Source organism: Ipomoea nil, unplaced genomic scaffold, assembly GCF_001879475.1.
Source record: "Ipomoea nil cultivar Tokyo-kokei standard unplaced genomic scaffold, Asagao_1.1 scaffold2761, whole genome shotgun sequence".
NCBI classification, from domain to species: domain Eukaryota; kingdom Viridiplantae; phylum Streptophyta; class Magnoliopsida; order Solanales; family Convolvulaceae; genus Ipomoea; species Ipomoea nil.
In genome coordinates this window covers 1369427-1392414 of record NW_017619189.1, presented here as the reverse complement: position 1 = coordinate 1392414, position 22988 = coordinate 1369427, and the positions used below count along the sequence as shown (strand labels likewise).

Genomic DNA, 22988 nt, shown 5'->3' with positions numbered 1-22988 from the left:
TTCATCCTCCCTTTGGATTCAATGTAGTTGAATTCGTACCAGAGCGAAGAAGACGACGTGTTTCTGAATCGGTGCAACGTCATCCTGGAGGCCTCCACGTGCTCCGACGAGAGCTGAAGGTTCTTCTGGATATCGTCGATCACGGTCAACAAACGGTCAATTAGATGGAGGACCAAATCGTGTCAAAATTGCAAAGTTAAAGACTTAATTGGGTGAAATTGAAAGTTGAGGACCAATTTGTGAATTTAGCTATAGTCGAGGGACCATTTTGGGTATTTACTCTTAAAATTATTATATATTTATATTTTCAATTTAAAATTAGAACCATACCAAAACCACAACTATACATACAATTTGGAATCAAACCTAACCGTGCTCATTTCTATTTAGCATATATTAATTAATACGTTTTAGAAAAGAAAAACATGTTGTCCGTAATAGGAGTCTTCTCTCTCTCTCTCTCTCTCTCTCTCAAATTGTGGTCAGACACAAATTCTTATTATATATTTATTCCACGTTACAACGTTATACGTATTGTACAATTTGCGGTCTTCACAGTCTCTTTCTAGAGTCTAGACCCACTAAACAGATCGAACGAATCTGGTCTGAAAGTCAAAACAAAACGCCTCTTTGAACAAGAAGAAATAGCCAAATAGCTACTGGCAACTCATCAACTTCTTTCACACCCGCCCACATATTTTTCTCTGGTTTATACAGAGAGAGAGAGAGAGAGAGAGAGAGAGAGAGAGAGAGAAATAGAGGAATCAGAAATGGCAGAAGACAAGTTTATAGTACAGGTGGAGCCTGCGAAGCCTGGTACGGATGGAAAGCCTTCGGTCGGGCCTGTTTACCGGAGTGTTTTTGCTAAGGATGGTTTTCCGGCACCTATTCACGGCTTGGATTGCTGCTGGGATATTTTCCGGTCAGTTCTTCGCCGGTTTTTTCTTCTCAGCTTTTTTTCCCCTAGGAAATCTATCAAATTCCAAAAAAAAATCGAGTTTTTGAGTTGTGCTTTAATCAAATTCATTCAATTCTGAACTTCAACTCGGTGATGCTTGTGACTTGTGTGAAAAAAGTGGTTGGTTGACCTTTCAAGACTTCAAAAAAAGTGTTTTTTTTTTCTTCTAAATTTTTAATTTTATTTTTATGGCTCTAGTTCAACGAGTAACTGGTTTCTTGTACTTTCTCTTTTCCTTTCTAATTACAGTCTTATATTGGAAAGCCTTTTTATTTTTTATTTTTTTATTTCTTTTACCTGTGATTTGGTATGAGGGGCTTGAATAATAAGGAACCGTTGATTTGCGTTTTGAATCTGAAATCATCATATCAATATACCCATCACTTTTGCAATGGAGAATTTCTGAAGGGTCATGATGAGCAAACTAAACTAAAACTTCCTGATACCTTAGCACAGACATGAATTATCAATCAATTAATTGAAAAAATGCTATTTTTTTTTCAAGAAAAAAAAAAGGTATCTTTAGCAGTACTCAACAATTTTGGAATGGAAATTACATGTTATAAAGGTTAAAACTTTTTTGTTATCCTAGGTATTAGAGTTTTGTCTTTGTTATGAAGATTGAAATATTTGGATGTGATAGATACATCAATGTTAAACTAGTCGTATTCCCAGAATATTCGTGTTCTAGGCTTCTAGCTTTATAGCATTGGGTTGACTTGTTATTCCCTGTTGTTTTCATATTCCCAGAATCTTGTTGATCTACCCTAATAGCATTGGGTTGACTTTTTATACCCGTTAGGTCATAATGTTTCTGCAAACCTGTTTATGTTTTGTGGGTAGTATAGTAGTAGATGATCTCATGACGAAACTCGGGAAATCATTTAAGATTTACGAGTTAAGTATCCAGTTTTTACGTGATGATGAAAACCGGATGCTTCTGCTCTTTGTTACAGTTTATCTGTGGAGAAGTATCCCAACAACCCAATGCTTGGACGCCGAGAGATCAGTAATGGAAAAGTATGTTTCTAGAACTTCCAGATTCTCGAGGTTTTTGGGTTTAGTTTTGATTTAGCTAATTCTTGGAATCTTGCTTTCATATGCAGCCTGGAAAATATGTCTGGATGACATACAAAGAAGTATATGACGTAGTGGTGAAAATCGGAAACTCCATTCGCAGCTGCGGTGTTGAAGAAGTAAGTGGTTACCTCTCTACCGTACTGTGTAAATTTGGGTAGACGAGAAAAATTTAAGGATGTGTAACGACTAAGGTGTCATGTTTTTAAAGAAGTATATGACATATTGGTGAGAATTGGGATTTTGATTCACAATTGTGGTGTTGAAGAAGCAAGTAGTTATGTGGTGTACTATGTAAATTTGGATGGTAGAAAAGTATTGTCAATTGTGGGTAACGACATTCGAGTTCATGCTTGTACGTGGTTCTTATAAAATCCATATAACTTCTTTCTTAGGGAGAAAAATGCGGAATATATGGTGCCAATTGCCCCGAGTGGATCATGAGCATGGAGGTAATATCTTTTCCCCATTTCTTGTTTTTACACCACTTGCCAGGTAATATCAATCGCTTATATACCGCCACATTTTCGAGAGGTAGGTGTTGGGCTTAGCCCGCCTCCGCCCAACAACCCCTAGCCACCAATTACTGGACTTGGCACTACAATTCCCCCTCCCAGCACTTGCCACTCGTGACCTGGCTCTGATACCACTTTTTGGCGCAACTTTATTTTCTTATATACTGTCACATTTTTGAGAGTTAGGGTGCTGGACTTGGCCCTTCACCAGCCTCTGCCCAACAATCCCCTAGCCTCTAATTCCTGGATTAGGCCTTTTATTGGCCTCCGCCCAACATTTCAACATATCAAAATTTTGTACAGAGATCTTAGAGTTCAAATGTTTTCCAATCCTTATCTAATCTCGCACTGACATATGAACGCAGGCATGTAATGCCCATGGACTGTATTGCGTCCCTCTTTATGACTCCTTAGGTATGTCGCTCCATTTCCACTGTCCGATCTGAGCTTTGCTTGTTGAACATGGTGTTAACATATTTTCTTATTTGAATAAGTAACTCCACCAGTCCACCATCGTCTAAATGAATATATATATGATGTTTTGATTTGGTTGCTTATTATGTGATAGGTGCTGGTGCTGTAGAATTTATAATCTGCCATGCGGAGGTTAAAATCGCTTTTGTTGAAGAGAAAAAGATTCCCGAGGTATGCTTAAGAGTTAAGACTTCCTGATAGAATTTATAAAGTCGGGAGTGCACCTTCTGACGAAATGTGTACTTTTGCCCTTTTTCAGCTTTTGAAAACTTTCCCAAATGCCGCAAAATACTTAAAAAGTAAGTCTTCTACTAGCATAATATCCTTTTCGAGGTACGTTAATAACAACGCCCTCTTGTTTCTTCTCCTCAGCGGTTGTGAGTTTTGGGAGAGTTACACCTGAACAGAAGGACGAGGTTGAAAAGTTTGGCACTGTGATTTATTCTTGGGAAGAGTTTTTATTATTGGTAAGCCTTTTGGACCCCTTTTTTTTGCTTGTATTTTGTTAAGGGTCCCACGTTGATAAAATAAGAGAGAACACATGGGTTTATAAGGCTAGCTAATTTGTTGGATTCAATATTTTAGTGTGGTTTGGCCCATGTGCATTACTTAGTGTAGGCATACAGCATATGAATTTCTTGCGTTTTTATCCTGGTATTGCCATAAAGGTCATGTTTTCACGTTTTGTTGCTTTCACTACAAATATTTAGTTTCTTTCGTTATGTGCAGGGAGAAGGAAAATGCTTTGATCTTCCAGTGAAAAAGAAAACAGATATTTGCACGATAATGTATACCAGTGGGACAACCGGGGACCCTAAGGGCGTCTTGATTTCAAACAATAGCATCGTTACTCTTATAGCTGGAGTAAAGCGTCTACTAGAGAGTGTGAACGAAGCGGTATATTTTCACTTATTGTTTAAGTACTACTACTAGAACTAGATTTGACGTTTCTAGGTACGAGTGGATCTCTTTTTCCGCGTCTTTTTTTCGATTCTTTCTGGCTTCTTACCTTTTCATATGACAGTTGACAGTGAATGATGTATACATTTCATATCTCCCTCTGGCCCACATCTTTGATCGGGTGATTGAAGAGTGTTTCATCAACCATGGTGCCTCAATAGGGTTTTGGCGCGGGGTAAGCTATTCAAACGTTTTTCTATGTCAAATAACTGAAATAAGAGGGTCTGCAATATTTTTTTATAATATTACTTCTGCAGGACGTCAAATTATTGGTCGAGGATATTGGAGAGCTAAAACCTACTATATTCTGCGCGGTTCCCCGGGTATTAGAGAGAGTCTATTCAGGTACATACACTGCGTTTAACGTTTTAGGATCATTGCGTTCTTGAATCTTGATCATATCACTAGACTATGCATCATTTTGACCGTTATATATGCTCAGGTCTGCAGCAGAAAATTTCTGCCGGGGGTTTTCTAAAGAGCAAGATGTTCAGTTTAGCGTATGCCTTGTAAGTTCTATTCCGTTTTCATTTTATTTATTATTATTATTAGTGAAAATTGCATTTTTTGTCCTCCAGTTATACCCGTAGTATATACTTTGTCTCTTAGTTATATGTGTGACCATCTCCCGCTAAGTTATGCGCGAAGTGACGATTTTAGTCCCTTGGGGACTATTTCTGCCACCAATATGTCATTTAATAAAGTGTACTAAAATAGGCTTGTGTTTTGGTTTTGGAACTTATTTAGTATACTCTCAATCATTTTTCAATGCTCTTCAGCAAATTTCGCAATATGAAGAAGGGGAATAAACACGATGAGGCATCTCCGCTTTGTGACAAAATTGTTTTCAGTAAGGTAGGGACTGAATTTAAGGAGCTTTTAATCTTTTCGGTCTCACAGTTTTCAGAACACCAGATCGAGAATATGTAACCGTTACCTTCGTTTCCTTGGATCCTCTTGTTTAGGTCAAAGAAGGGTTGGGCGGGAGAGTAAGACTTATATTATCTGGAGCAGCACCCCTTGCGTCTCATATAGAAACTTTTCTAAAAGTCGTGGCATGCTGTCATGTTCTTCAAGGATATGGTACTTTGTCCTGAGCTGATAGTTGGTTTGCACATTTATGTTTATATATTATATATATGCCCCTGACGTGTGTGAGCGGATTACTTTTGACGGGCTTCAAGCAACACGTGGACCATATTCTCTTCGAACCCATGACCTTTGGCATGGGGTTGACTCTGATACCAAATTGAAACATGTGCTGTATTTCAACTGAAAGTCTAAGCTGATAGTTGGATTGCACATATATGTTTATATATTATATGCTCTAAATCCCGTTTACTTTTACTCAAGCTTTTTGTAACTATATTTAGGTTTGACCGAAACCTGCGCTGGCACATTTGTCTCGATTCCAAACCGGATGGATATGCTGGGTACGGTTGGCCCGCCAGTGCCCAATGTGGACGTGTGCCTGGAGTCTGTTCCTGAGATGGGGTACGATGCTCTATCAGACGTACCACGCGGTGAAGTATGTGTGAGGGGCGATACGGTTTTTTCAGGTTACTACAAGCGCGAAGATCTTACAAAGGAGGTCCTGGTTGATGGGTGGTTCCACACAGGTTTAATTTCTCTTCACTACCTATGCTCCATCGAACAGTTTCCCTTTCTTTTCATTCAAATATAGCTGACATATATATATCCATTAAGGTGATATTGGCGAGTGGCAACCGACTGGGGGCTTGAAAATAATTGATCGTAAGAAGAACATTTTCAAGCTCTCACAAGGAGAATATGTTGCAGTGGAAAATCTAGAGAATGTATATGGACAAGTCTCGGTTATTGACTCCGTAAGTGTGGCTTTTCAGTACGATAATCTTCGACTCTTTAAATGCTTTGGAGCTATGAAGTTGAAAAGTTGTACTTCAAATCCGACTAAACGTCTGATTTTTATTGCCTCCAGATTTGGATATACGGGAACAGCTTCGAGTCATTTCTCGTAGCAATTGTTAGCCCAAACAAGCCAGCAATTGAAAATTGGGCTGAACAAAACGACATACCTGGAGATTTCGACTCCCTATGTGAAAATCCAAAGGTGAAGGAGTACATACTCGAAGAGCTCAAGAAAATTGCCAAAGACAAGAAGGTTAATTAACTTTCCTAATTTCGTTTACTTTTCGATAATTGCCATTTTTTTGGTAGTTGGACATAGAAGAAGCCTTTTTAACCTAACAATTCCTTGGCAGTTGAAGGGCTTTGAGATAATAAAGTCTGTGCACCTTGATCCCGTTCCATTCGACATGGAACGCGATCTTCTCACCCCGACATTCAAGAAGAAAAGACCGCAGTTGCTAAAATACTATCAGGTAATTTGGATTGCGTTTTTTCTCAGTAATTTTCTTCCGTATTAACTAAAAACCTGAGCTGATAGTTAAAGTTTATCATTATTTAGACGGACTGTCGTTTACACGGTTTTAGGTTATAATTTCTGTTGTGTACTGATAGAAGTTGAGTTTGGCTTGCAGAGTGTGATTGACAACATGTACAAGAGTGCTAAATGAGCTTCATGGTGAAGAATAGTGACTGAGTTTCATCTTTTTTACTGCATCCTCTCTAATCTCTGTGTTTTTTATAATGTCATTATTGTACATACAAAATTTAATAAAAGATTTTATTATGTGTAATACGAAAGAAAGTTGTTGGTGGTGGATTTTTCATTTCCTTTATTATTAAGGAAAATATAGTGTATTGTTAGGGAGAAACTCTCACCTTATGTTCTAATTGTATTGGAATTAATTTTAAAAAAAAAAAGAAAAAAAGAAATGGTATTTAGCATTATTGGTTTTGATTTATCCCAGTTTTTAGTTTGTGGTTCATGAAATGAAATTTAGAGGAATAAGTCAAAATTGGCGGATAAGCTAATTAGGCAAATTATGTTGTGTAACTGTATTCACCTTGCAAGATTGATATGGTTCCAAAACGGTGTCATTTTGGTGAAAAACGATGCCGTGTCAATTAAAAAAAAAATTGCTTTCTTTCACGGTTAACGACGTTTGTTTTCAGGAAGTTAATGTTTATAATTACTGAACTCTATATTCACAATTATAGAATTCTATGTTTATAATTTTTGAACTTCATATTCAAAATTATTGAATTTTATATTCACAATTACAGAATTCTATGTTCATAATTATAGAACTCTATTTTCATAATTTTTGAATTCTAGAAATCTATGTTCATAATTACTGAACTCTATATTTCATATTTATAGAACTCTATGTTCATAAATTTTGAGCTCCATATTTACAATTATTGAACTCTATATTCACAATTACACAACTCTATGTTCATAATTATAGAACACTGTTCATAATTTTTGAATTCTATATTCATAATTCTTAAACTCTATATTCACAATGTCTCGCTGAGTTAGTTGTTTTGACAATTTTTTTTTTTTTTTAAATCTGATTGATGGAGGAAAACAGTGTCACTAACTGCACTGTTACTCCAAAATTGCCAAACGGCATCGTATTGAAATTGTTTTCACCTTGCAAAGTGGACACGATTCCACGGTGTAACAATTGAGCTAATTATGTTACCAAACAAGGTTTAAGGTACGGATGTTTCATGAGATTTTTGTCAAAATTTGGCATAAAAATTTGGAAGAATGGAATACAAATTTGGCAAACTTTCCTATGAGGTTTTTTCATGGATCAAGAACCATGTAAAGGGTTGGGTGTTTCTATTACAAATTTTTTCATAAATAACTCTCATATCCTTAATATTATACTTTTCATAAAGATATCACATTTTTATCATAAGTAACATGAGACATAGAAACACATAACACAAGACACTTACACATGTTTTATATTTACTTTAGTTCAAATACATAATCAATATTCTTAAGGTACAAAATTGCATAACATAAGACACAAAAATGCATAGCACAAGCCACAAAAACGCATATTATATTTACTTTATTTCAGGTACATGATCCATATGCTTAAGGTACAAAAATGAGACACAAAAACGCATAACAAAAGACATATACACATGCTTTACAGTAAAAGAAAAAAAACTTATAACGTGAATTGAACAACAAACGGTTACCGTCAAAATAAAAATTCAAAACTACGTCGTTTAGAACCATTGTGGACCCTGGTCCACGGTATAACGATGCGATTCTACATTCCACATTATTTCTCTATTATCTTGAATCATTCTTTAAAATCTTATTTTTATTGGAGCACAATTTTGAAAAATATGTTCACACAATTGACACAAATAATTACAAGGCACATGTGGGCATCTCATGGAGTATATTTTGGAGATATTGTTTTTAAACTAGATAGATAATGACACATTAGTATATACGAGATAATATGTTTTGACTATTCTTAATTGTATTTTACAAAATATGAAATATAGAACCTCTAGATGAATATATTTAAAAAAATAACCCACAAATTTCAAAACACCAACTAAAACAAAGTATTTATTCGCAGCTTGCTAAATAAAAAATAAAAAAAATAATAGTCAATCACAAATAATGCGGTCGCTCTTGATAAATAAGTTCGCACTCGGCTTTGAAACAACAAGCACCAGTGGTCTAGTGGTAGAATTGTACTCTACCACAATACCCACCCAGGATCTATTCCCGGCTGATGCACATAAATTGGGTCTGGTGTATTTTGTTTATAGAACTTATATTTTTGAATAACGTTGAACTTATATTTTTGAATAACGTTGTTTGACAATTCAACAATTGGTCATTTGGTATGTAAGTAGAGTTCCAATTCGATTCTCGTCTGCCTATATTCAACTTCATGGCCTTTGTATGACTGCACATTTATATTTGATGTTTTGATGAATTGAATATCTGATAGAAGGATGGTTATGCTGTGCAACCGTGTGCCCCATGCAAGGTATACATAAATTGGATTCATAAATTTTATACGATAGATTCATAATTTCTATATTATAGATTCACAATTTGTATATTGTAGATTCATAATTTCTAAACTGTAGATTCATAATTTCTATACCGCAGATTCTTAATATCTGTATTGTAGATTCATAATTTTTGTACTGTAGATTCATAATTTCTAAACTGTATAGTTATCAAATTATGAACATATAGTTCTGTGATTTGTAAATACAGAGTTCAACAATTAGGAATATGAACATTAAAGGTCATGAACATAGAGTTTTGTAATTGTAAATATAGAGTTCAATAATTATGAATCTATAGTATAAAAATTATGAATCTAATTTCGTGTGCACCATGCATGATGCACAAAATAATTTTCTCAATGGACCGGATTTCATAGATTACTCCTCCGGCCTCAAAATGATTATCTGTGCAAGAGTTGGAGTCTTGTGGTGTCCAGACAAGAAAATTATGTGCTCATGGTGTGGCAACAAAAATGTATTCATAATTCACAGAAATTAATGTTTAGTGTGTTATTGGGTTGGATTGGTTTTGATTCTAAAATGTCCCATCAATCTTTCTCTCACACAACAATAATATGAGAATAAGATTCATATATATATATATATATATAGAATTAGGTTTTGGTGGGATTGGCAATTCCAGGTGTGGATGTGGGGTTAAATCTGAGCCGTTGATCTTACTTAAATCAAGGTCTAAATTATCAATTTTTTTTTTTTAAAAATGTGGTGGTAATTTGATAATTTTTACATCTAAAACAAATTTAAGATGCGTGAGTTTTGTGCTTAAGGCGTAAGATTTGTGCTTAAGGTGCGTGAGTTTTGTGATTAATGTGTGTGGGTTTATACTTAAGGTGCGTGAGTTTTGTGCTTAATATGAATAGTTGTTAAAACTTAAAGTGTATGAGTTTTGTGCTTTAAGGTGCGTGAGATTTGTGCTTAAAGAGTGTGAGTTTTGTACTTAATGTGCGTGAGTTTGTGCTTAAGGTGCGTGAGATTTGTGTTTAATGTGAGTAGTTGGTAAAACTTAAAATGCGTAGATTTTGTGCTTAAGGTGCGTGAATTTTGTGCTTAATGTGCGTGAGTACGTGCTTAATGTGTAATATTAAAGAAAGTTGTTGGTGGTGGATTTTTCATTTCCTTATTAGTTTATTAAGGAAAATATAGTGTATTGTTAGGGAGAAACACTCACCTTATTTTCTAATTGTATTGGAATTAAAAAAGAAAAAAGAAATGGTATTTAGCATTATTGGTTTTGATTTATCCCACTTTTTAGTTTGTGGTTCATGAAATGAAATTTAGAGAAATAAGCTAAATTTGGCTTATAAGTTAACTACGTTACTAAACAGTAGGCAATCGTTATACCGTGCACCAGGGCGCAAATAACAATGTGTGCCCCGTATCTCCTAAAACAACGTCGTTTTGTTAATTTCAGGTATGAAATTCTGTGCATTCTATTATATAATTCTCTACATTCGAAACATGGAAATTTTCAGTTATAAAATTTGGTGTTTCCATGTATAAAATTCTGTGTTTTCAGGTATAAAATTTTGTACATTCTATTATATAATTCTGTACATTCGAAACATGAATTTTTTTTTTAAAGAGTTAAGAGTTTATGTGTATTATGTTATGAGTTTATGTATATTATGTATTATGCTAGATTATGTGTATTATCCTTTCAAAAAAGATTATGTGTATTCAGTTATAAAATTCTGTGTTTTCAGGTATAAAATTCTATGTATTCTATTATACAATCCTGTACATTCTAAACATTTTTTTTAAGGAGTTAACAGCAGACACGCGAAAAGGTACAAAACGACGTCGTTTTGGGCCAGGGCACACAATGCATTGTTCGCCCTGTTGCACGGTATAATTTGCCAACAGTAGGGGTGGAAATAGGCCGAACCGAACCGAGCTTTAGAAAATTAGGTCTGAACCTGTTTTGAAAATCTAAAGCCTGGGCCTGAGCCCGTATGTAGGCTTTTTGTTCAATAGTTATGCTGTGCAAACGTGTGCACCATGCATGGTGCACACGGTTGCAAAACGACGTCGTTTTGACTAAAAACGCGCGTCTGATTTTTTTTTTTTTTTTTTAAAATCAGTTTTGATTCCCCTCAACTGCATTATGTTGTTCATTCATTGTGGATATTTAGTTCATTCATTCTGGATTTTTAGTTATTCATTCACTGTGAATATTTAGTTAATTCATTGTGGATATTTAGTTCATTTATTGTGGATATATAATTCAAATTATGCACAAAAAATGCTATTGTCGGGAATCGAACTTGATTTTTTTTTTTAAGTGGGACGCGCGTTTTTAGTCAAAACGACGTCATTTTTACAATCGTGTGCACCATACAACATAATTTGCGCTTTTTGTTAGACTCAAGCCTGAGCCTACAATTGACCTGGCATGGTCTGGCCTGAAATTAAACCCTTTTTAAAAGCCTGTTTAATATTTAGGCAATTAACTTTAGTTCACAACTACTAATCTATTTCAGGTATAGAATCTATACGCTTAAGGTACAAAATTACATAACATGAGACACAGAAACGCATAACACAAGACACATACACATGTTTTATATTTACTTTAGTTCAAGTACATAATCAATATTCTTAAGGTACATAATTGCAAAACATAAGATACAAAAACGCATAGCACAAGACACAAAAACACATACTATATTTACTTTATTTTAGGTGCAGGATCCATACGCTTAAGGTACAAAATTAAATAACATAAGACACAGAAACGCATAACAAAATATACATACACATGCTTTACAGTAATAAAAGAAAAAAAAAAGAAAAAAAAAACACTATATCGTGAATTGAACAACAAACGATTACCGTCAAAATTAAAATTCAAAACTACGTCATTTAAGACCACTGTGAACCCTAGTCCACGGTACAACGATACGATACTACATCCCACATTATTTCTCTATTATCTTGAATCATTCTTTAAAATCATATTTTTATTGGAGCACAATTTTGAAAAATATGTTCACACAATTGACACAAATAATTACAAGGCACATGTGGGCATCTCATGGAGTATATTTTGGAGATATTGTTTTTAAACTAGATAGATAATGACACATTAGTATATACGAGATAATATGTTTTGACTATTCTTAATTGTGTTTTACAAAATATGAAATAAGAACCTCTAGAAGAATAAATATTAAAAAATAACCCAAAAATTTCAAAATTAGATCGAATTCTTAGCAAACCAACTAAAACAAAGTATTTATTCGCAGCTTGCTAAAAAAAAAAAAAAAATAGTCAATGTCATCACAAATAATGCAGTCGCTCTTGATAAAGAAGTTTCGTACTCGACTTTGAAACAACAAACACCAGTGGTCTAGTGGTAGAATTGTACTCTACCACAATACCCACCCGGGAACTATTCCTGGCTGATGCACATAAATCGGGTCTGGTGTATTTTGTTTATAGAACTTATATTTTTGAATAACGTTGTTTGACAATTCAACAATTGGTCATTTGGTATGTAAGTAGAGTTCCAATTCGATTCTCATCTGCCTATTTTCAACTTCATGGCCTTTGTATGACTGCACATTTATATATATTTGATGTTTTGATGAATTAAATATCTGATAGAAGGAGCATTATGCTGTGCAACCGTGTGCCCTATGCAAGGTGCACATGAAATTGGATTCATAATTTCTATATTATAGATTCACAATTTGTATATTGTAGATTCATAATTTCTAAACTGTAGATTTATAATTTCTATACCGCAGATTCTTAATATCTGTATTGTAGATTCATAATTTTTGTACTGTAGATTCATAATTTCTAAACTGTATAGTTATCAAATTATGAACATATAGTTCTGTGATTTGTGAATACAGAGTTTAACAATTGGGAATATGAACATTAAAATCATGAACATAGAGTTTTGTAATTGTAAATATAGAGTTTAATAATTATGAATCTATAGTATAGAAATTATGAATCCAATTTCGTCTGCACCATACACACGGTTGCACAACATAATTTTCCCCTGATGAAAGGACCAGACTTCATAGATTACTTCATAGATTAGTTGGAGTCTTGTGGTGTCCAGACAAGAAAATTATGTGCTCATGGTGTGGCAACAAAAATGCATTCATAATTCTTTCTCTCACACAAGAATAATATGAGAATAAGATTCATATATATAGAATTAGGTTTTGGTGCGGTTCGCAGTCCCAGGTGCGGATGTGTGGTTAAATCTGAGTCATTGATCTTGCTTAAATCAAGATCCAGATTACCATTTTTTTTTTAAACCGGTGACAATTTGGTAATTTTTACATCTAAATCAAATTTAAGGTGCGTGAGTTTTGTGCTTAAGGTGCGTGAGATTTGTGCTTAAGGTGCGTGGGTTTTGTGCTTAATGTGCGTGAGTTTATACTTAAGGTGCGTGAGTTTTGTGCTTAATGTGAGTAGTTGTTAAAACTTAAAGTGCATGAGTTTTGTGCTTTAAGGTGCGTGAGATTTGTGCTTAAGGTGCGTGAGTTTTGTACTTAATGTGCGTGAGTTTGTGCTTAAGGTGCGTGAGATTTGTGTTTAATGTGAGTAATTGGTAAAACTTAAAGTGCATGTGTTTTGTACTTAAGGTGCGTGTGATTTGTGTTTAATGTGCATAAATTTTGTGTTTAATGTGCGTAAGTTTGTGCTTAATATGTAATACGAAAGAAAGTTGTTGGTGGTGGATTTTTCATTTTCTTATTGGTTTATTAAGGAAAATATAGTGTATTGTTAGGGAGAAATTCTCACCTTATTTTCTAATCGTATTGGATTTGAAAAAGAAAAAAGAAATGGTATTTAGCATTATTGGTTTTGATTTATCCCAGTTTTTAGTTTGTGGTTCATGAAATGAAATTTATATAAGCTAAAATTTGCTTTTAACTACGTTACTAAACAGTGGGCAATCGTTATATCGTGCACTAGGACGCAAATAACAATGTGCGTCCCATGCCTCCCAAGACGACGACGTTTTGTTAATTTTATGTATGAAATTCTGTGCATTCTATTATATAATTCTGTACATTCAAAACATGGAAATTTTCAGTTATAAAATTTTGTGTTTGCAGGTATAAAATTCTATGTTTTCAGGTATAAAATTATGTACATTCTATTATATAATTCTGTACATTCAAAACCAGTGTTACAAAAATCCCGCCTAGGCACCGATTCTAGGCACCGATTAATCGGCGCCTAGGCGCTAGGCGCCCTTATGCCGTGGCGATTTCCTCCCTAGGCTCTCGCCTAGGTGACCGGCCGCCTAGGCCGAATTCGGCCGAGTTAACTCGTCCATTTTGGTTGAGTTAGCCGAGTTAACTTGGCCGACTCGACCTTCCTAATTTTTTTTTAATTTATGTATCTTTTTTTTTTGTTTATATAATTTATATAAATAAAGATATGTATATATATATATATATATATATATATATATATGTATGTATGTATGTATGTATGTATGTATGTATGTATGTATGTATGTATGTATGTATGTATGTATGTATGTATAAACCTACACACGTGCACGGTTTTTTGGTTTTTTTAGGTAGCCGCCTAGGCAACCGCCTAGTCTGCCTAGGCGTCGCCTAGTCCGCCTAGGCTGTCTAGGCACTAGGCGTTACACTACCGTCCGACTAGCGCCTTGCACCTATTGCAACCATGTTCAAAACATGGATTTTTTTTAAAGAATTAAGAGTTTATGTGTATTATGTTAAGAGTTTATGTATATTATGTATTATGCTAGATTATGTGTATTATCCTTTAAAAAAGATTATGTGTGTTCAGTTATAAAATTGTGTGTTTTCAGGTATAAAATTCTATGTATTCTATTATACAAAACGACGTCGTTTTGGGCTAGGACGCACAATGCATTGTGCGCCCTAGTGGACGGTATAATTTGCCAACAGTAGGGTGGAAATAGGCCAAACCGAACCGAGCTTTAGAAAATTAGGTCTGGACCTGTTATGAAATTCTAAAGCCTGGGCTTGAGCCTGTATGTAGGCTTTTTGTTAGACTCAAGCCTGAGCCTACAATTGACCTGGCATGGTCTAGCCTGTATCCTTTTCTAAAAGCCTATTTAATATTTAGGCCATTAAAAATGCTTCAAAGTAAGTCCTACTTTGAGCATATTTGAAGCCTACATGTTAAGATTTTTAAAAAACTTTAATAAGTATATCTAAATAATTTAAGAAATACGGAGTATATCTAATACAAAAATAATAGATAATTACATATGTATATTACCACAATGCAAACATAATAGCATTAAAATATAAAATAAAATAAAACAAGTCACGACTTCAGCATGCTCGTTAACTTGTTTAGAAATAAATTCAATTGTATTATTGTTTGTTATCCTATATAATCTCATAAACAATTAATAATCAACTCACATAATTGAACTGCGACATTTCATTAAATTTTATGACAGTAAGAACAGTTAATAAAAAAAAAAAAAACAATAAGAACACATATAATAATATGATTAGCAGCACTGTTTATAGTTGAATCATAATTTAGAATGAGATTTTGAAGGTGTAGGGTTAGGGTTTTATAATTATATATACTTGAGATTATATTGTAAATATAAAAATATATTACGCACACCACACATTGTTCGAAAATGCGCCAGAATGAAATTCTACGAAATGCACCACACATAATGGTGTATTTTCAAACACTGTGTGGTGCATTTATGCATACCTAATGGTTTAAACCGCACTAATCGCACGTGAAACTCTATTCTCACGTGTGTGTGTGTCTATATATATATATATATATATATATATATATATATATATATATATATATATATATACATACATACATACATACATACATATGTATGTATGTATGTAGCCTCCCAAAAAGATTTTCGAGAAATGGGTGATAAAAATATCGAATTACTATGTATATATATAAATAGACCAAGTATGTAGGCATGAAGGCTCGCCTGACCTGTTTAGTTTAGCAAATTATACCATGCACCAGGGCGCACAATGCATTGTGCGCCCTGGACCAAAACGACGTCGTTTTGTACCTTTTCGCGTGTCTGCTGTTAACTCCTCAAAAAAAAAAAAAATCATTTTTCGAATGTACAAAATTATATAATAGAATACACAGAATTTTATACTTGAAAACACAGAATTTTATAATTGAATTCACATAATCTTTTTTGACCGGATAATACACATAATCTAACATAATACATAATATACATAAACTCTTAACATAATACATATAAACCCTTAACTCTTTAAAAAAAATCTATGTTTCGAATGTACAGAATTATATAATAGAATGCACAGAATTTTATACCTGAAAACACAAAATTTTATACCTGGAAACAAAGAATTTTATAACTGAAAATTTCAATGTTTCGAATGTACAAAATTATATAATAGAATGCACAGAATTTTATACCTGAAATTAGCAAAACGACGTCGTTTTGGGAGGCACGGGCCGCACATTGCTATGTGCGCCCTGATGCACGGTATAACGATTGGTTTAGTTTAATAGGCTTTAGAATTGGTTCAAACCTAGTCTTTTTACTAAACGAGTTAGCCTTAATTAGGCCTTATTTAGGCCCAAAAATAGGTCCCTACAAGGGGCCTAACCTATTCCCGCCCCTACCAAACAGGGCTTAAGGGTTGGGTGTTTCATGAGATTTTTGGCAAAATTTGGCATACAAATTTGGCAAAATTTCGTATGAGATTTTTTCATGGATCAAGAACCATGCAAAGGGTTCGGTGTTCCATAAGTATTACAATTTTCTTCATAAATAACTTTCTTATCCTAAATATTATACTTTTTAGAGTTAATACCACATTAGTATATACGAGATAATATTTTTTGACTATTCTTAATTGTATTTAAAAAAATAACCCACAAATTCCAAAATTAAATCGAATTCTTAGCAAACCAACTAAAACAAAGTATTTATTCGCAGCTTGCTAAATAGAAAATAAAAAAACCGGTGGCTTGTGGTCCACTGGTATCGGATTGCTCCCCTATGTGGGAGGTCTAGGTTTCGAGCCTCAGTGTAGGCATAGATTGTATGGGTATCCCCCTTCCTTTGTAATAAAAAAAAATAGAAAATAAAAATAATTGTGAATGTCATCACAAATAATGCGGTCGCTCTTAATAAAGAAATTTCGTACTCGATTTCGACACAACAAACACCAGTGGTCTAGTGGTCTAGAATTGTATTCTGCCACAAAATACCGACCCAGGATCTATTCCTGGTTGCTGCACATAATTTGGGTCTGGTGTATTTTGTTTATAGAACTTTTATTTTTGAATAGCGTTGTTTTACAATTCAACAATTGGTCATTTGGTATGTAAGTAGAGTTCCAATTCGATTATCATCTGCCTATATTCAACTTCATGGCCTTTGTATGATTGCACATTTAATATTTGATGTTTTGACTTTTGATGAATTGAATATTTGATGAAAGGACCAGACTTCATAGATCACTCCTTCGGCCTCAAAATGATTATCTGCGCAAGAGTTGGAGTCTTGTGGTGTGAAGACAATAAAATTATGTGCTCATGGTGTGACAACAAAAATGCATTCATAATTCACAGAAATTAATGTTTTCTATTTGGGTTGGATTGATTTTGATTCTAAAATGTCCCATCAATCTTTCTCACACAACAACGATACGAGAATCAGATTCATATATATATATATATATATAAAGGATCATATGAGGTCATGTTTCTACATGTGGTCTGTGATCGAAATCTGACCTTTGATTTTGGTTGGATCTATGACTCTTGTTTTTTGGTTTATTTTTGGATTTGTTTTTTTCCCTTTTTCACGCCATCTTGATCTAGGGGCTCATTAGTCTTTGCATTTTTGTTTCATTTCTTTGTTTTTTTTTTTTTTTTTGTTTTTTTTTTTGGGCTGATTTGCCATAGTTTTAGGGATATTAAATTTGGTAATTAAAGTTATTCTTTATTCATCTTTATATACTGCCTCTTTTTCATATTCTTTGTTTGTGTTTTAGCGAATATTACAGACTATTTTATTTATTCCTGCTTCATTCTCTGTTTTATGGATTCTCTAGGTTTGTGTTTTCGTTTGTTTTAATATATAAGTATTGTGCAGCTTTTTTTTTGTTTTTTGTTTTTTTTTTTTTGTGCATTTGTATTTCGCTGGCTTCATTCGTCTTGTAGCGTTGTGTATTGTTTTTAAATCTATTCATTGTCTTCATTTTGTTTGTTTATTGGGATTGTGGGTTATATATATATATATATATATATATATATATATATATATATATATATATATATATATATATATATATATATATATATATATATATATATATATATATATATATATATATATATATATATATAGTTGCATTCAAATACAAACCCCCCTTAAAATACAAACTTGAGCTCGTGTACACATTAACATACTTACATGCACGCAGCGCGTAGGAGGAAAAATCACAACCATCCACCAAAGCTAGTGCACACATTAACATACTTACATTCACACAGCGTGTAGGAGAAAAAAATCACAACCATCAATCAAAGCTCGTGCACACATTAACATACTTACATGCACACTACCAACAATATCAAGGATTAGATCGTGCACACATGAACATACTTACATGCACGCAGTTTGTATTTTAAGAGGGGTTTGTATTTGAAAATAATCCTCTATATATATATATATATATATATATATATATATATATATATATATATATATATATATATATATATCTCACACACACACACACACTAGTTTTTTACGCGTAGTGCACGAATATGATAATATGTCCAATGATTATTTTTAAATAAGTAATTAATTTGATGGATTTAATTAACCCAGGTGGTTTGAATTATTAAACCCGATAAATTAAGGATAACGTGAAAGGACAATGAAATTGGCAAAACAAGTGTTGTAGGTCAAGGTCAAGGAGACCAAATATTGTATTAATTTGTAAGTTCCAAGCTATCACAAAGAGAATGTAACGCTATTACAAAGGGTAGATTAGGACAATGATAGAGAATGTGTCTTAACTCTTAACAAGACAATTTCGAAGCCTATTATACACATGGAACCCTCTAACCACCCCCTAATATGGCGGGAACATTTGCAACGTCATTTGACCGTGTCCGGTCCCGAGACCCGACCCTTGGTTTGACTGGCCGAGGCTATGGGCCGAGATTTTCTCTAGGCGGTTCGGGTCAAGCACGGGGCCCCGAGTCCGCTTGAATCCTCCTTGCTCTGTCTTCTCGGATCGGTTTGCTCTATTTACAATATATCCATCATAATTCAAAGTGTATCAATGCAAGATTCACTACATGAAAATATTGCTAAATATAACAATTTGCGACGTTATATTAAATAACGTCATTATATATTTTGGTAGAGACAATAAATTTTTTTGTAATATTTCCTGACAAAATATAAATGTTTTGTCAATAAAGATTTAGAATCAATGACGTTTTTTATTAAACGTCCTTAAATGTTTTATTTTAAAAATCAATTTTAGCATAAAACTTCAAGAGATGTTCATGCATAGGTAACTAAATGTTGAATTTGTTTATTTAAATCAGTAATTCATATAAATGCAAGACAATATATGAGAGATTGATTGTAAATGTTACACTAGTCTAAAAAAATACTACTTTTGATTTAAATTTCTCTCAGTCTTCTTAATTCTCTTTTGGGTAGCATTGTCATTGTCTGCATCTTAACTCTACTTGTCTTATTCTTTTATTGGTAGTGTTACTGGTAGTAGAATAGAGGGCATCGTCATGCAATGAAATTATGGTGTAGGAAGTTTTAGATTTGTATTGTTTTTTATATGATATGATTGTGATCTTAGTTGTACTATGAACTCTTTATCTTGCAAGCGCTTGTTGATATTTGACCGTGGTAGTTTTTTCCCCTACACATGTCTTTTGAGATGTGCATGCATGTGCCGTAGATTATCATATGAAAGTATTGAACAAAATATTAATATATATTTATTATATTTGTATAAAATACTTGGTAAATAAATATATAACATATTTTGTATTATAACTTTGATATTTAATTACAAGATAGTGTACAAAGAAGACAATGGACAATGTAGTGAATATAATTAATTAATGAATTTGAAGGTAATGAATCTTTGAATTGTAGAAAATAAAGATAATATAACTAATGAAATTATATCATTTTTTTTTTTAATAATGAATAATTTTTTTTTGAATAAAGGCATTATAGACATCTAATTTAATTAAATGCATATTTATTATTTTTTTGTTGTAGCTACTAATTTATTTTAATTTAATAAGAGTAATAAAATGTGGTACTTACTTTTCATCCACAACAATGAAGTCTTTTTTTTTTTTTTTTTTTTTTTTTTTTTCTTTTTTAATTTCCATTCGTTGTTTAGACAAATTATTTTGGGAGTTTGTCAATGACAATTGCTGCAATTGCTGTCAATAGAGGATGATAATAAATAATTCGAAATATATGGTTACAATAGATATTGTTATAATGATATAATAAAAATTAACTTGCAAATTTTTCAGAAGTTGTCATGCATTGATAAAATTCTGAGAATAATGTGTAAACTTGTTCAATTGGAGTCAGTGGATTGTCAACATTGTCAATTCTTTAGAAAATGGTCATAATGTTTTAGAGTCCATTTGTAATTGTATTTCTGATCAACAACTTTGTAGTTAGGTCGCGCAGGTCTAACAATGATGTAAGAACAATTTTGTCCGATAAAAAAAATAATAGTACAATATTTGTAAAGTAATGTACAATTGTATCATTATAGAAATACATCCAAAAAATATTAATACCATAATGACCTAAATCAATTCAATAATGCAAAAGCATAATTGAAATATTGTGTCTTGTTCTAAATAATCAAAAGAAGATTAATTAAATGAAAAAAAAAAACAAAAAGAACAAAAAACTTAAGCTAAATTTGTTTTTTTTTTTTAAAAATGCAAGAAAATGATTTTCAAGGTTCCTGATTTATAAATTTTTATGCTCAACTTTGAATGTTATGTATTTAGTCTGGGCCAATTATTTGACCAAATTAAAGTTTATGTTAAATTTTATATTGTATTTTTTTAACATATTCGTAGTATATTTTTAACAATTATGTCAACTCTGATTGGATGAGGTTCGAACCTAAGACTTTTCTTATAGAAATTAATGAGTAAATTAAGAATAAAAAATAGTTAAAGGAATATTCCGTTACTAAAATTTATTCTAACGGAATGCAAAGTTATTTGTGCGCAGTGAGCACCGGTCTAGCCTCTGTGGTTCATGTTCAGTTGAGTCACCATGATTTACATCCTCCCAAATGCTCTGTCGGGCCGGGGTGTGGGGGGGCCTTAGGGTTGGGTTAAGCCTTTTGGAAGAATTGTTTGTTAGATTTGTAGATAGGGTGATGAACAAACGCAAATCACATTCAATCAGGAAAGAAATTACACAATAGAGTCTTATAGGAAAGCTACCACTAAAACCTCCTATACAATAGAATAGACTAGTCAGCTATAACAATAGCCACAGACAAATAAACTATATAATATATTATTACTAACACACCCCCTCAAGCACAAGGTTGGAGGGCAACAACATTGAGCTTGTATCGTAGAGCCTAATAACGCGAGCTGGTAGTGGTTTAGTGAAGATATCAGCCAGCTGATCCTTGGTTGAGACAAAACTAACAATGAAATCCCCGGATGCGACCTTGTCCCCAACGAAGTGATAATCGATCTTAACATGTTTCGTGAGGGCGTGAGTGGTGGCGCCGGTGTCGGGAAACCAGGCTTCCGACGGGCAGTGTCTGCCGATGGTGTTCCCACGACGGTCATGTGGGCATGCGACGGTGGCTCGGTGTACCGTTTGTTGCAGAATATGGCAGTGTGGCCGTGACTCTTGCAGATTTGGCAGCGAGGGCTGCCACGGCCACGACCGCCGGACTGCCGGCCTCCTCGCCCACGGCTGCGATTGTTGCTGTTCTGCCGCCCACCACGTCCGGATCCTCCGCTGGACTGGCCACCACGGCCAGCGTACATGGCAACCGGAGCAGTGTTCACGGACTGGTCCATCGCAAATTCATCCCCCTGGATGAAATCTTGAGCTTGCAGAAGATCACCAAGCTGTGATAAGGTCATCGGTGTGCCGGTCACTGTCAGTGCACTCGCCATTGCCCGGAATTCCGGGCGGAGCCCCCTCAATACGTACAGAACCTGTTCGTCAAGGGAGAGTCGATGGCCTGCCAGGGACAAAGCTTCGACCAACATCTTCGCCTTCCCAAGATACTCCGAGGCCGACATGTTGCATTGACGGAGTGTCTGGAACTGACCGAGTAAATTGAGGCACCTAGCCCGGGTAGAGGACGCCAGCGATTCGTTGATGGAGAGCCAGACATCGCGTGACATTTCCCGGCCAACCGCTAACGGCATGACCTCGTCGAATAGAGATGAGATCAGGAGAGACAGGATCGATTGATCCTGCTGAACCCACGCCGCATGCGCCGGATTGGCGACCATTGAGCCAGCTGCGGTGGTGCCGGAGTTGCCTGGCTGTGCCGTCACCGGAAGGGTCGTCGGAGGGCATAAGTGGCTGCCATCAATGTAGCCTAAGAGTCCCTGACCACGTAAGAAGGGTATGATTTGAGTGCGCCAAAATAAAAAATTTCGGTTGTTTAATTTTATGGAAACGAAGTGATGCGCTGCGTTTAGGGAGTTCCCGGTGGTTTGCGATGGAGGGGTGGTGGTGGTTACGGTACGTTCAGAGGAATTTGCCGACATGGTACGATGGTGGAGAAGAAACAGGGTAGGATTCCTAGCCTACAATAGAATAGACTAGTCAACTATAACAATAGCCACAGACAAATATATAATATATTATTAGTAACAGAGATCAGAACCACCATCTCATGTGTTCAAACTAGGATATGCACACAATATATGCCTTATATATATGCACACGCAAACTTTGAAACCCTAATTTTTTTTTTTTTGAATGCTAC

At 34.3% G+C, this 22988-nt stretch overlaps 2 protein-coding genes across 5 annotated transcripts; one reads left to right on the top strand and one right to left on the bottom strand.

The window, feature by feature from the left end:
* Window positions 1-538: 538 nt before the first annotated feature.
* Window positions 539-6707, top strand: LOC109157148 (long chain acyl-CoA synthetase 4-like). 4 transcript variants are annotated; one of them, XM_019305051.1, is made up of 20 exons: window positions 567-710; window positions 745-922; window positions 1915-1978; window positions 2065-2154; window positions 2431-2487; window positions 2916-2964; window positions 3119-3195; window positions 3284-3323; window positions 3397-3491; window positions 3754-3921; window positions 4049-4159; window positions 4242-4329; window positions 4427-4493; window positions 4764-4839; window positions 4950-5067; window positions 5358-5603; window positions 5692-5831; window positions 5945-6127; window positions 6228-6347; window positions 6507-6707. In XM_019305051.1, the coding sequence occupies exons 2-20, from the start codon at window positions 771-773 to the stop codon at window positions 6540-6542; spliced, it is 1977 nt and encodes a 658-aa protein (XP_019160596.1). In that variant the 5' UTR covers window positions 567-710; window positions 745-770; the 3' UTR covers window positions 6543-6707. The 4 variants fall into 4 exon arrangements, with proteins under 4 accessions (XP_019160595.1, XP_019160596.1, XP_019160597.1 ...); XM_019305052.1 differs by having other exon boundaries at window positions 567-727; window positions 758-922; XM_019305053.1 differs by having other exon boundaries at window positions 568-731; window positions 770-922.
* Window positions 6708-21467: 14760 nt separating this feature from the next.
* LOC109157031 lies at window positions 21468-22767 on the bottom strand. The gene is made up of 2 exons (XM_019304915.1): window positions 21680-22767; window positions 21468-21477 (listed from the first exon to the last, which is right to left on the bottom strand). Exons 1-2 carry the CDS (start codon window positions 22765-22767, stop codon window positions 21468-21470), a joined length of 1098 nt encoding a protein of 365 aa, XP_019160460.1.
* Between the last annotated feature and the right edge of the window lie 221 nt (window positions 22768-22988).